The sequence below is a fragment of the Ascaphus truei genome, chromosome 5, assembly GCF_040206685.1.
Source record: "Ascaphus truei isolate aAscTru1 chromosome 5, aAscTru1.hap1, whole genome shotgun sequence".
In the NCBI taxonomy this organism is placed as follows: Eukaryota; Metazoa; Chordata; class Amphibia; order Anura; family Ascaphidae; genus Ascaphus; species Ascaphus truei.
Window position 1 is genome coordinate 278,236,968 of NC_134487.1, and position 15,776 is coordinate 278,252,743.

The 15,776-nt window shown below is 46.4% G+C and overlaps 1 protein-coding gene across 1 annotated transcript in view; it reads right to left on the bottom strand.

Moving 5' to 3' along the window:
* Positions 1-15,776, bottom strand: part of EBF1 (EBF transcription factor 1) — a 285,887-nt gene that overhangs the window by 70,564 nt on the left and 199,547 nt on the right. Inside the window, exon 7 of the mRNA XM_075599191.1 lies at positions 3,760-3,901. Within this exon, the coding sequence (XP_075455306.1) occupies positions 3,760-3,901 (142 nt within the window). The remainder of the gene's footprint in view (positions 1-3,759; positions 3,902-15,776) is intronic.

Here is a 15,776-nt window from a genome sequence, read left to right on the forward strand (position 1 = left end):
TTAGTACTTTTCGACCCAAAAGGTTGGGAGAAACTGACAAGTCCAAATTAAATTGTTGAGTTTAGCCAGAGAGTAATCTTCCCCCCCAGAATATGAGTTTTGCTGGTGAGGGGAGAAAGAAAGAGAGAGAAAGAGCTGGGAAATATGTGAATTTCAATATGCAAATAAGCTAATTAAAATATGCAAATTAGCTTATTTCCCATGTATCTCAGGTGTGCTCACATACAGTACATCTCTCCATGTGTTTATTATAGATGAGTGTTTGGGGAGATATATATAAATAGAATATCTCACTCTCTCTATCAATTTGCGCCACTTACACAGATGCATAAATATAATTTAGAAGCAGAAGGTAATAAAGAGTAGAAACTGCCACAGTTTTGGGCACTTTTTTTTTTATACAACTCGTTATAATATTATGCGCACTATCTCCTCCACTAATTACTCAGTGGCCCGAGTGGCACAAACGTGGGCATCTATTGAGTGTCTAGTTTGTACGTTTGACTCAACTTTCAACAAAACATGGTGGCATGTCTAATCCAGGGACGGCCAACTCCAGTCCTCAAGAGCTACCAACAGGTCAGGTTTTCAGGATATCCCAGCTTCAGCACAGGTGGCTCAAACAGTCCCTGCGTCAGCACAGGTGGCTCAATCAGTGTCTCAGTCTTTGACTGAGCCACCTGTGCTGAAGCTGGGATATCCTGAAAACCTGACCTGTTGGAGGCGCTTGACGACTGGAGTTGGCTACCCTTGGTCTAACCGTATTTGTTGTTGCTTTAATACATAGGGCCCTTTGACTCTCAAACATCATTTCTGCCGCTAGTAATCTTACATCCCGGCTCTGAATCAGGGGGCTATTCACTTCACCACATTGTATTGGCAAGTTGTTGCTATATCTACTATATATTTCTGAAAGCACTGTATGTCTGCGTCCCTAGCGGCAATCTCATTGGTCCCTTGGCCCGCCCGCCCCCGCACACCTCTCATTGGCGTGAGGCAGAGTGACGGGCCAAAGGACGGACACACACACACACACACGTACGTGGGTGTTACCTACATTAGCGGGGCTCACAGTGTTAGCAGCACCCGCGCGCACCTCCTCCTCTCCCGTATCTCCCGCGCTTTCACCCCGCCCCCCCCTCCCTCGGCGCCGCTACAGTCAGCGGGACACACACACTATTATTACCCCTTCAGCGCCCCCCCCACCCAGTGTCAGCGGCCGTGCGAGACCCCCCTTCTATATCCCACCTCTCCCCCCCGACACATATACATGCCCCCCCCTCCCCGGCGCTACAACTCACCCCTTCCCCGGCGGGGGAACAGCCAGTGGCCAGGCAGGCTGCCTCGCGGCGCTGAGTACCCAAGATGGCGGCGCCCGGGACACAGCGGGGGAGCGGCCACAACACGCTGCCTCCCGCCTCAGATCCACGTGGGACCTGCCGGATGGGTGAGTGAGCGGCCTTCATCTCCCTTCAACCCCCCTTCACCTCCCTTCCACCCCCCTCCACCCCCCCTTCACCTCCCCTCCATCCCCCCCTTCACCTCCCCTCCATCCCCCCCTTCACCTCCCCTCCATACCCCCCTTCACCTCCCCTCCACCCCCCCTCCCCTCCAGTGTCAGTGTCTCCCCGATACCCCCCCCCCCCGGCGCCGCTACAGTCAGCGGGGGAGCGAGCGAGCGCCCGGGACACAGCGGGGGAGCGGCCACAACACGCTGCCTCCCGCCTCAGATCCACGTGGGACCTGCCGGACGGGTGAGTGAGCGGCCTTCACCTCCCCTCACCCACCCCTCACCCCAGTTCACCTCCCCTCACCCCCTTTCATCTCCCCTCACTCCACTTCTCCTCCCTTACACACCCCTTCACCTCCCCTCCACCTCCCCATTTACCTCCCCCCCTTCACCTCCCCTCCACCCCCCCTCTTCACCTCCCCTCCACCCCCCTTCACCTCCCCTTCACCTCCCCTCCACCCCCCCCTCTTTACTTCCCTTCCACCCCCCCTTCACCTCTCTTCCACCCCCCCCTTCGCCTCCCCTCCACCCCCCCTTCGCCTCCCCTCCACCCCCCCTTCGCCTCCCCTCCACCCCCCCCCTTCGCCTCCCCTCCACCCCCCCTTCGCCTCCCCTCCACCCCCCCTTCGCCTCCACCACCCCTTCCCACCGCCTCCCCCCCTTCCCACTGCTTCCCCCCCCCTTCCCACCGCCTCCCCTCCACCTTCCCACCGCCCCCCCCCTTCTCACCGCCTCCCCCCCTTCCCACCGCCTCCCCCCTTCCCACCGCCTCCCCCCCCCTTCCCACCGCCTCCCCTCCACCTTCCCACCGCCCCCCCCTTCTGCTATACAGGTAGTCCTCGTTATCCAACGTTTCCCTTTACAACGAATGGCATATCCAACGCTTTACAATTCAACCCTAAGGGCTGTTTTTCGACGCCTGAATGCGTTATCCAACGCTCACCGCCACTGATTAACATGGGACTCTCTTTACGCTACTTCCAGAACGGATTCCGTTGGATAACCGAGGACTGCCTGTAATTGTTTAGCGAATTAGGTCATAAATGGCCCTATGCCTTCAACTGTTTCGCGGGCAAAGAGAGAAAGGTTTAAGTCATGGGGAATCTGTATGAGCACAAGGCTGCGCCAAATAAATGCAACTGGCCATTTAAAAAGAGAACCATTTAAAAAGAGAACCATTTAAGTGTCTTGTCAGCCTCCTCTTTGCCTGCCAGGACCTCTTGAGTGTGCTCACTTGCATTTGCATAAACACTGGGAGAGAGTTCAACGTAGCTGCTAGCACTAATGGTACATAAAGTAATTTAGTCACTTCTCTCCGGAATGCTGTCAGGGTGACGAGCTCCCCTGCTTTGCCTTGTAGCATATACAATTATTGCATAATAATGTGCTGGAGCGAGGAGCTCAGAAGGGTCCTGCACTATCCCTGTTTGAGGCTAAAGTATTTTGTCACTAGGGAAAAACATGAGAAACTGATGCTACACTTGGCTTTGATGTGCTGTCTCTGACTTTTCCACATCACATCATTTTGCTGCCGTCACATCTTTAACGTTCAACTCCTTTATTCGTTTTATTTTACACATATTTTAATAAAGGAGAACTCCTTGACAGAGATGCCAATGCCCAATGACCCGAATCAGTGAGATTTAGGTATTCTAGCCATCAAAAAAAAGCATTTTCATAGAAACATTCTAAGGAGTGGCTCAGTGAGTAAAGACATTGATTGACACTGAGATTGTTGCAGGGGAACCTGGTTCAATTCCCGGTGTCGGCTCCTTGTGACGTTGGACAAGTCACTTTATCTCCCTGTGACTCAGGCACAAAAAAAAAATAGAATGTAAGCTCCACGGGGCAGGAACCTGTGCCTGCAAAATGTCTCTATAAAGCGCTGCGTACAACTAGCAGCGCTATACAAGAACATGCTATTATTATTATTATAACTTGTATCATTGAGACTCGATTTATGTTTATGATGCTGATGCTAAAATCAGTAACTTGGATTCCAAATCAGTCAGACTCACAGACTATCAATGAGACTTCAGAGGTCTGCTCTGAGTCCCAGAATTGTTTCCTTTATCCAAAAAAAAGACAATTCTCTGATTTTTTAAAAATAAACTACTATATGATGGATGCTGGACTACTGTGGCCACCTTTGGAATGCACCAGGCAAGTAAAAATAGCTACGTGGCAAGCAGAAAGTACTGAAAGAACAGAGGTCCAGAGTAGTTCGGCATTGATAGGCAAAATCTTACCGTGTTCCAGATAGGAAGGTGTACCATCCGAAGGGTCCAACCGACGCGCCCTTCTCCCATGCTTTGAGTTGTTGTGAACAAACATATTGTCCGACACAGAAAGGACATGTCCATCCACATTAACTGTAGTGGACACAACAACCTGTAGGGAGACATACAGATTGATCAGGAGGTGATATACAACAGGTGAGGAAACATGCTACTTATATTGTAAAACCTTTTTTTGTCTTAATGAGTCTTAAAAGTCTTGTCCCCTTTCTTTAAAAGAACATGCTCTTCATTATTGAAGCCTCATGTTTTCACTTTTTTTAATGCACTTCGACCATTGGGACAACCAGTGGTGTGCTTATGGGTAGAGGTATAATGTATGTTCTTGGTGTCATTGTTGGGGAGGGTGACTGCTATGACCTCTGATTATGCACATTTATTATAGGATGTGATACATTGTTACAGACCATTCATGTAGTTCAACGTTCTGGTTGCCATATTGGCTCTGGAACAATGTATATCAATTGTAGGTTTGATACCTTTTAGTGTACCATCATTAGAGTTCTTGAAATTACAGAGTTTTCAGATTTCTCCTTCAAATGTATTCACGTTTATGAGACTAAAACACTTGAAAAAGAAACCCATGAGGTTTCAAAAGTTCTGTATACTTGAATTACATTAGTAAAGAACATTAATGTTGGCTTCCTAGGAAACATCACAACTTACAACGAAACAACAAACTGGTAAAACAGCTTCAATCAGAAGTGGAATTGTAGTATACACATCTGTCAGAACAACACAGATCTCTTCTTCATGACATGTGAGGGCTTGAAAGATCTGTGCATTAAAATGTCATCTATGAAGATCTTTTGTTTTTGGTCCATTTCCAGCATTGCAAATATACAATACATCTACATTTCTCCAGAATTAATATGGGTTCTGGAATATCTGTCATTGGTGTGTCTCTATGGGACATGCTCCAACGGTGGAGACTGGGAGAGACAAAAGCACAGACGTCGCTGAGAACACAATGTGGAACATCAGTTTTTCTGGACCCACAGGAAAATGGCAATACGGTAATGGTTACATGCTCTTCAAGATTAGCTGCTGACTAGAAGGAAAGAGTGCCGAATATGTTCTAAGCCTAGGAAATAAATAGGGTACTAGAAGCAAACAATCTAAGCAATGAATGACTAGAAATATGATCACACCCGACACCCTATAACTATTTGTACCAAAAGCTGGAACATGGAACGTGTGATTTATTCAGAGTTATGTGCTTGCAATGCCCATAGTTGCACAAAAACTAAGGCAAGAAGATATTGGTAAGCTGCCAATTGGTGGATCAAAGGCAATGGGTAATGTTTATTTAAGAGTTTAAATAAATGTGGTAAAACACTTGAATTATGCCGTCAATCTATTTTACATGCACTTTGTTTTCTTTGCACAGTGACCCACACTTATGCAACAATAGCATGGAGAGAAAAAACTCGAACAATCTGATATATTATTTTCTACCTTAGACAATGGAATTCTGATCCTACTGCAATTGACAGAACAGTGATAGTAGCATGGACTCTCATGTATTCTATCTTGGGAATTACAAGTCGTTTTGTTGGCAAGTGAGAAGATAATACTATAAAGCCTGAACACCTTAACAAAGCTCTCAATAACACGGGAGCTACAGTAGATTACATTCGTTTTTGCATATTTCATCTTAAGACACCTTTTCTTTGATGGAGAGATGTATGTGCCCACAATGTCACTGTGGGAGAGGATGAAATGCATGTGCCCATTATATTATTGATGGTGTGGGGAGAAGTATGTGATCCTGGTGGTTTTGTGGCAGAGGCTGAGAAGTATATGACCTTGATGGTCGTGTGGAAGAGAATGGGGAAGGTAACAACCAGTTGACACTGTGGACAGGTAAGAGCTTCCCTTGTATTCCACAAAACCTCATCATGTTTTAGAGGAATATATGTATGTATCAGTAGCCTTAACGTGGTCAGCTACCAGGTATTCAGGCCCAGGTGTGTTGCGGAAAAACTATACTCCAACATTACTATCTCAGGGTTTAAGAACTAATTAACACCAACAGGCTTCACTTGAGTAGCTGTCCAGGGGCACAGTCCTTAGGTGTATAGGGTTACTTCCCAGTGTGGTGGTGCAGTCTGAGCCTTGTAGGCAGGGGGGGGGGGGGGCTTGAGGTGGTCCTAGAGTTTGTTGCTCATCACCTCCCTAGTACCCTTATAGCCTTTGGAAACTACTTTAAGGCCACGATTATAGTGGACGCGCGTGATATCGCACGTCACGAGTACAACTGTGTGTTCCTCAATGAGGCCGCCCAGAGCTATGAATTGTTTTTCCGCACGAAGCCGCGTCACGTGAGCGGTTCAGTCAATGAGGGTGAATCAGCCTGGTGATGGGTCCGCCATGCCTCCTGATCGCCTCCAGCCTCAGTGCATGTTTCGCACGAGCGACAGTCCCGCGACACGTCATGCGCTGCGTCGCGCATCCAGCAACTATAATCTCAGCCTAAGGCACTTCTGCTCAGATACTCCTGCCGCCCAGTTCGCCTCCATAGATGATCCTGAAGACACCTGACACTGTTACTGCTACTTCTAACCTAACAGCCACTCCCCCTAGGCAGAGCTATTCCCTGAGCTTGAAAAGTTACCCCTTGAATCCCCAATGGACGCCACATATGCATATCATATTTATATAGTACCTACCAAATGTGTACATAGTGCTTTACATAGATAGCAAATAAGGGACATATAGTAAAATAAATATATAATATGATACAAAACTGGAAAAAGTGCATAAAGTATAAAAGTACACATTGGGAAGGCTGCTTACAATCTAGGTGATATGTTGAGAGACTTAGAGTACAGAGACTGGAGAAGTACCGTAGGCGCATTGGTTCATAGAGCCTGGCTAAGAGGGTAAGTGCAACTCAAAAGGGTAGCGTAATTATGGTTTGGTGTTATTACAAAACGTCATTAGGAAGGTGGACTTTCAAACTTTATTTGAAAAGAGGGAGAGATGGAATTAAGCAGATAGTGGGGGCAATGATTTTCAGAGTTGGAGAGCAACAAGTGAGAAAGGATTAAGGTTTGCAAGGGCAGTAGGAGCAAAAGGTGCAGAAAGGAGACAGCCTAGACCAGAGCAAAAGAGACAAGCGGGGATATCGCAAGAGATCAACGATGAGATGTGGGAAGGGGGAGAGCCTTGAAGGAAAGCTGAAGACTATTATACTGTAGTTAATGTGCACAGCTTCTTCCTAATTGTAAGTGTAACGGGTATTCCACCCCACCCAATCGCAGATATAGTGTGGGTGCGGAGAACATACAGTGTTACCAGGTGTGGTGCTTTACCTGCTTGGCTCACAGGAGGGCTGAGCTTCCGCCACGGGGAATCTGGGGCAATTATATTAGGAGTAACCTTGTACTCGGTGCAGCGCCTCCACCTGCGATGGTTCCTAGCAGAGCAGGAATGGTTCCTCGCAGGACACATACAATAACCACATACACTGTAGTATAATAACCAACGACTTTTACTTATGAGCATATGAACCAATAACAATACACATAATATCGGGTGTCCCTCTCTAGAGGAGACACTGAGTAACCTGACACATATAACTCTCCCACCTTCACCGGGTGATCCCACCCCGTGTCCAGTAATCCCCCACACAATGTCCAGCACTCTATAGAGAGCGGATATGAGTGACTGCGCAGTCACTAAGGAACTATTAGGCCTGTTAGTGCACGTGTAGGTCAGAGTTACCTGCCGAGCACTCCACTGCTCGGGCCTGCAACGGACCTCACAAAGGATATGCCGCTGGGTGATCTCCGTCTGATCCTGTGGTTCGTTGTCCGGGGTCCGCCAGGGGCGATCCCACCCTGGAGATAGTCTCTGTCTCTGGGCACAGACTTGAGCCCAAGTCTCTTCACGGATAACGCAGCGTCCGCTGTGTCCCTATCTAACTCTAGCGCTACTGTGACAGGATCCCTAACCTAGGGCCTGTCCCTGTAGCACCACAAACTGGGGAGTGAGGACGTATCTGGGACCTAAGGGGTTACTAGCCTGCTCCGCTCCCCTAACTCTTCCCGGTCCTGACTCTAGGGCTAAGGCCCCGGTCTCTCTGCTGTAACGCGCGCCCGCGCTTTTGGCGGCGCGTTCACCCGATTCCCCGGTCTGCAGCTCACTGCAGGAGGAGAGACCGGGGGGGGGGCGTGGCGGAGGAGTGACGGGGGCGCGGCCATGACGTCACCCGGCAGGTTCGCCCTCATTGGCTGAACCGCCGGGGGGCGTGCCTAATCGCTCGACGCGAGTCCTGCTCTCAATTCTATTGAGAGCAGGAGTAGCTCTCGCGCGAGCGCTGCGGCCCCCCCCCTCGCAGCGGGCCCGGCGCCTTTGCAGGGAGGGCTCTCGTGCGCGGACGCTGTAGTAGGCAGCGGGGGCAAGGCCTAACTGATAACTAGCACTCGCAGCCACGCGGTGCAACCTACTGGGTGCGTGCAGCAACCGTGCTGCACAAACCCTGTGCCTTCTTGTCAGACCTCACAGCACTGACAGCCGTGAATCTGACAGGACAGCACACACACTAAGGGCAGAGTCCCTAACTGGGGCCGTCCCTTATCAATTACCCACTAACCTAGTGGGGAGTGGGGCCTACCTGGGGCCTGGGGTTTCTCTGGCCTAGTACAGCAGAGCCCTGCTCTGTGTACACTACCTTCCCCAATCTCTTCCTGGATCCAACTGACAAAAACCCTGTCTGCACACAACATTGTTGCAACTCTACAGCATGAGAATCTGCCAGCTCTATTGGCTTCAATGCTGCCTGTGACCAGGGTGAAAGTGCAATCCCCAGAGGCTGCTGGGAATTGTAGTCCTTGGCACAGCTCTTTCCTATGGGGACCGCGTGCGCGATCTTTACTGCGCATGTGCGACGCTGTAATGGCCGCCGCTACGCTTAACTGCGCCTGCGCAACCTCCCAGAGCTCCGGCACACTGGCGATGGCCACCGCTACCCTGGCCAACCTCTGCGCATTGCGCGAACCTCGCACCGCAACCAAGATGGCGGTGCCCGCCGGGAGAAGTCGCCGTCCCCTTCCCCCACTGCCACAGGGGTAAGGCAGGGGGCAAAGGAAGATCAGGGGAACCGGGGGTGACCCCCTTACATAAGGAAATGCAGAAGAAAAATGTGACTATATTTTTAGATTGTTTTGCATAGTTTGCCACTTTCTAAGATTTATTTATAAATAATGAAATGATACATGTTATGAACTGCTAGTATCTTATATTGTTCTCCAAGTCCACCTGTAAATGACACCTCTTCCAATGTTTTCCTGAATACCTCAATGCCGTTGGAAATCTGCTTGATACAATCTGATTTGCAGGCCTAGCAATGGTGCTTATCCTATGTGCATACAACATGATTATTGTACAAAAAAAAGGTAGAAGAAGCCGCCTTAGCAACTGTGATCGTGACCTCCACTTCTCCTTCCACAAATGGATTAGCACTGAAAATCTAGAGAGATGTGTTTATTCATTTTACAACTAAATATAACAATGGCCTGCTAATTGCAGCCTTAGTCTCCCACCTCATACTAACACACACCATCCGGCAGTCTTGCTCTGCTCCTCTTTAATCCACCTATTATGTTGACTAATTAACTTTCCTCGACAGTTTATTTCTTCCACTATTATCAGCTCCTGTCAGCCGCCAGCTCCCAGCCGCTGAGGAGGGGGGGTCCTGGCTCGTTTGATTGATCACCGATAGATGGACATGCAGATTCATTTAATTAGAATCACCTCACTTGAGATATAAGAGAGACCATCAGAGTGGGACTATGATAGATCAGTCCCCTAATGTTTCAGCTGCCAGTGCTGGTGTAAAAGAAGAAGAAAAAGAAAAGAGCATTCTGGGTTCCTCTGGCATTTTTCCCAGCGCTCTTTGTAAATCTCTCATTTTAATTGTCCTCTGTTTTGAGTGTCCCGTGAAGAGGTGAGGTGCTGTTGTGGCCATCAACCTGACCCCGCGTCAGCTGGAAGATTAGCCATGGTCTTGTGCGCTCTTCCCCAACCCAAGCAGGGAAGCTTTTCTTATTTTACAGCAGAAATCCAAGCTGCTCTGTTTCTTGTAATTTTTTTTTGGGGGGGGGGGTTATCAGAAGTAGGTCTAAGAAGAGCAGGACAGTTAGATCTCTTTGCTGATAAAGCTCCTGGCACTGGCTAAATCTGGTGCAGTCAGGACTGTCTCTCTCTCTCTCTCTCTCTCTCTCTCTCTCTCTCTCTCTCTCTCTCTCTCTCTCTCTCTCTCTCTCTCTCTCTCTCTCTCTCTCTCAGAGCAGGGAATCTATTGAGCTTGTCTTTTTGGTATATCAAAATAAGCAAAGTGGTGACCTGACCACTCAACCTAATACTCATATTAAATAAATATAATACAGGGTGGAGATAAAGCATCAATTTACAATGTAGGTCCCTAGAGGGGGACCTGAAAAGATCCTATATAGTGCACTCTGTGGAAAAAAATGTGTATAGGACCGATAGTCCAGAAGATAGGATCTTTTAGGTATATCCCCTGATCTTCTATTGCTAATCCTAAATTGTTCCAGCATCAGTATTCGGTCCTTTATCCTAATTATAAGTATTAGGGTGGCCCAATCACACCATAAGGAGTGGTGCAGTGAGCAAAGGCACTGACTTTGCTGAAAAAAATGACACTGAGTGTGAATCAGGGGACCCTGCTTCAATGCCCAATATCAGCTCCTTGTGACCTTGAGAATGGTAATTTATCTCCCTGTGCCTCAGGCAGCAAAATCATAGACTGTAATAGATCTGCAATAGTCCTAGGTGCTGTGTACCGCGCAGTAAAGTGTAATTGTGAAGCGCTCTGTCCCATTGAGAGAGACGTGCTATATTAGATAAAGTTATTAATATGTTATTGTTATTATCTTATATGTGTTTCCTAATTCTGGTGTTTATCTCTAGAGCACATTCTTGGTATTATTAGCATTCTTTAGTTATAAAGTGCCAATATATTCTGCTGCATGGTAAAGTGGGAGAGCAGTAGCACGTTACCTGGAATGACACACCTATACAAACCTATACAAAAGGTACGGACAACCTGCTCTTTGGGGTTTACAATCTAGAGGATTTTAAAAAGATTTAAGCAATATGTATGCTTGAAACTCAGAATGACTGAGCCACTGATTGAGTCACTTGTGCTGAAGCAGGGATATCCCTAAAACCGGGCCTGCTGGGGCTCTTGAGGACTGGAGTGGGCCACCCCTACTCTAAACCTACAACAGGGGGCATATATCTTAAAAAAAATTTTTTTTTTAAAAGTTGCATTTTAAGTTTGTCGTTAAACAAAAGTAGCAGGAAAATAAAAATGTTGTTATAAACTGTACTCTCTAGAAACCCTCACACTTCAACCTCTGGATATTGGCTCGACTCATAATTTCATGAGTTAATGAGAAATGTCTTTGGCTTTTGTATTTCCCTGGTGCATAAAAAGTGGGGTCACATTTTGATAAATTACATTCCGCCCTCCAAGAGCTGTTAGAAAACAAAGGGCAGGATCGCGGGGAGAGACAGATGGCTTTATTTACACTAAGAGAGAACATGTTGCTGTGTCAGTATTTAGAATTATTTTCCTCCAGCGGCAGTCTGTTGTTTGGAGATAAAATGGCTTTACCATTTAGGAATCCCCACAGCATGTTTCCAAAATTAAGAAAGGTTAAAAAAGAGCTAATCCACTCTTTCTTTTTAAAGATTTTGTGTGTGTGCACCTGTCATAATTGATCCCATTTGTAACTGCAGCAAGCCAGAGAAAGCGGTTACACCATCAAATCCCCAGCCCTGCTCTCTTACAGAAATAATTTCCTAGCAAATATTCTCCAAGCCCCATTTGTCAAGCGACAAAAAAAATTGCCTTCGCGAACTCTTTACACCCTCTGTGAATTTCTCATCATTACAGTAGATCAGTGGCGTTGTGATGAATTTTAATGGAACGACAAGATGGAATGGTGTGCCCACCGTCTTCTTACATTGTACTCATTGTTGTATATATACTAAAGAGGATGAGTTAAACTCTGCAGGGAGTCGTCTCATCACTCCACTTGAACACGTCCTGCACCCCTCTTTTCCACTTTCATAGTTACATAGTAGATGAGGTTGAAAAAAGACATACGTCCATCAAGTTCAACCTATGCTAAATTCAGACACCAGATACTTTATCCTATATCTATACTTACTTATTGATCCAGAGGAAGGCAAACAAAAAAAAACCAGAGTCATATCATCCAATGATATCTCATAAGGGGAAAAATAAATTCCTTCCGGACTTCAATAATTGGCAATCGGATGAATCCCTGGATCAACATCCTTCCCATGTATACTTATTTGGTATATCCCTGTATACCTTTCCTTTCTAAAAAGATGTCTATTGTATCTGCCATCACAGTCTCCATGGGTAATGAATTCCACATTGTAACTGCCCTTACTGTAAAGAACCCTTTCCTTCGTTGCTGGTGAAACTTTCCATATATCTTGATACATTTCAAAGAGCAGGGGATTTGTTTCTTTAAATATTTTAGTTATAAACATGTTGCTCCCTTTTTGGTCTTTATTATATAATATGTTGGTGGAACGTTTGTTAAACTTTACACAACTTGCCCTAATCTCCTAATTTGGTCTTCCTTCCCTCTTTTCTTTATAGGCACCAAGCAGAATTATACCAGGAATTGGCTTCTAGTAAAATCACATCAGAGGTGACAGCAGAAATGCATCCATTCTAAAGGGTCTATTTATCAAGCTCAAAAAGAAAAACCATATTCAACGTTAAAATTATGTTAAAAGTCTGATATGAAAAATACATTTCTTAAAGAGCTAATCCAAGCAGCACTTAAAAAAAATGATATATATTTTGTTGTTGTTGTTTTAATATATAAAGCCTTTAATTACCTTTATTGAAAATGAATTGCCTAGGCTGCTTATCGTTTTGTTATCCCATGATCGATCAGGAAAGGGTTCACTAAATGGCTGCCTTTCCGTTGCACTCAATCCTTCAGTCAGTGTAACTCAGCAGCTACGATATATTCTTATATTACTAAGGTAACATTATCTATTGTTACAGTTTGCAGCTCAAACTGCTTGGAATATTGGCAACAAATGATCACAAACAGGAAAGTGTTACAGAGATCTTGCACTGCTGGGGAAGTGTGCTAAAACTGGCTATAGAAATCAAAGGATGCCCAGTATATTAAAAACTCATTAAAATGGCATAAAGAGCTGAATAATATTTATTTTGAATGCAGTAAGTATTATCTAATACTATAGAACATATATATATATATAATTATTTTTTAACACACTTGTAGGATATTGCTTGGATTGCTCCTTTAAGATGCACTTTTATTGCCTCTGTAACATCAATGAATCTAACTGTTTTGCATTGGTTTTACCCTGTATACTGTACAATGTAGCGATAGTTATATGAAGCAACATGAAAAGTAACAAATGAGTTACTATTTCTTCAATATCAATGTTTATCTATCAATTTTCACATGTATTGCTATCACATTTGTATTTATTTTTACCGTGCTTTATTTAAAGCTGCAGACCAAGCAATATCCTACAGGTGTGATTTTCTTTTTTTTTTAATCAGTTCTGTACAATGAGACTTGTAGCATTTGTTTTTTAAACAATTCTGAATGACATTTCTAATGTATTATAATGTAAATGGAGAAGGCACTGAGTTTGAAGCAGGGGAACCTGGTTCAACTCCCGGTGTCAGCTCCTTGTGACCTTGGGCAAGTCACTTTATCTCCCTGTGCCTTAGGCACCAACAAATAGATTGTAAGCTCCACGGGGCAGGGACTGTGTCTGCAAAAAGGTCTCTGTAAAGCACTACGTTAAACTAGCAGCGCTATACAAGAACAAACAATTATTATTATAATTAACAAGTATTTGTTGTTTTTATAGCAATCATTTACAAAGTCACATCCCCTTCCTCTTCGGAAACAGGCTCTGGCACACCCCTTTTTGAGCCCTGCCCTCCCTCTAGCAGTGCACAGATTGTATCTAGTGACTGCCTGATCACATGATCTTCCCCACAGAACTTTGCATCTTTGGTCCTCTTCTGCTGCACTGACGGCCAATTAGTGAACCCCCAAGCTGAATCTTTGCCAACTGTTCACAAGAGAAAGCAAGGATCAGCAACTTAGCAAATTACTTATCATTGTGTGCATTGTATTGATGCACATATTAAAGGGAAATTATAACTGGACTGCTGCTCTAAATAGCCACTGGTGTTAACCTACACTACTAAGGAAAAAAAAAAACCTTGCGTCTAATACATGATACATAAGGTTTTACAGGATGTTTTTCCACACCCTCCCTACTCAGAAGAGGTTTATATATATAACTTAACTCAGTATTATGGTATAGCCTATCCCATAGCCTCTCATGCATACCCAGTTAAAATCAACCCCACACTGATGAGACCCATCAAGGTCGAAACAGCTGTCTGTGGGTGGTTTTCTGGGTATGCACCTTAACCCTGGCTGTGCTCAAAGCTGTGACCATGCAGCAAGCTTAAGCCTATAGGGAACCATGTTAAAAATGGTTATTGAGGCAAAAAGTGACACTGTGTGCTCATTTGCATGTCATTTCCCAGAATCCCTTGCTGCAGTGGAAGTGCTGTATGCTGGGTGATGATGGGGAAAGGCGGGGTTGCAGACCTGCCTAAGACATGCAGATGAGCATACAGTTGTATTTGCATATTTGCTTTCCTGTGGAGGGTTTTTGTCACTTTTTTTACTCACCATAACTTAACTCAGTATTATGGTATAGCCTATCCCATAGCCTCTCATGCATACCCAGTTAAAATCAACCCCACACTGATGAGACTCATCAAGGTCGAAACAGCTGTCTGTGGGTGGTTTTCTGGGTATGCACCTTAACCCTGGCTGTGCTCAAAGCTGTGACCATGCAGCAAGCTTAAGCCTATAGGGAACCATGTTAAAAATGGTTTTTGAGGCAAAAAGTGACACTGTGTGCTCATTTGCATGTCATTTCCCAGAATCCCTTGCTGCAGTGGAAGTGCTGTATGCTGGGTGATGATGGGGAAAGGCGGGGTTGCAGACCTGTCTAAGACATGCAGATGAGCATACAGTTGTATTTGCATATATATATATACTAGCTGAGAGACCCGGCGTTGCCCGGGATGTAAATGCGTAATAGGTAGTATTATTTATAAATTGTGGAACAATAGGTGAGTATTTGTTGTAAAGGTTGGATAATAATATTGAAAAGAAAGATGGAAGAAAATGTAATACGATGTTGTATAAAAATGGTTTATTGTAAGCACACCACAGTACAATGTATATTTTGGTGACATAAGTGATGTTGGTGGAGGGGGGGGAGGTAAATGGGGAGGTGAAGGGGGGTGGAAGGGAGAAGTGGAGTGAGGGGAGGTGAAAGGCGGTGATGGGGGGTGAGGGGAGGTGAAGGCCGCTCACTCACCCGTCCGGCAGGTCCCACGTGGATCTGAGGCGGGAGGCAGCGTGTTGTGGCCGCTCTCCCGCTGTGTCCCGGGCGCTCGCTCGCTCCCCCGCTGACTGTAGCGGCGCCGGGGGGGGGGGGGGGGCTATCGGGGAGACACTGACACTGGAGGGGAGGGCGGGTGGAGGGGAGGTGAAGGCCGCTCACTCACCCATCCGGCAGGTCCCACGTGGATCTGAGGCGGGAGGGAGCGTGTTGTGGCCGCTCCCCCGCTGTGTCCCGGGCGCCGCCATCTTGGGCACTCGGCGCCGCGAGGCAGCCTGCCTGGCCACTGGCTGTTCCCCCGCCGGGGAGGGGTGAGTTGTAGCGCCGGGGAGGGGGGGGCATGTATATGTGTGGGGGGGGGAGAGGTTGGAGATATAGAGGGGGGGTCTCGCACGGCCGCTGACACTGGGTGGGAGGGGCGGCGCTGAAGGGGTAATAATAGTGTGTGTGTCCCGCTGACTGTAGCG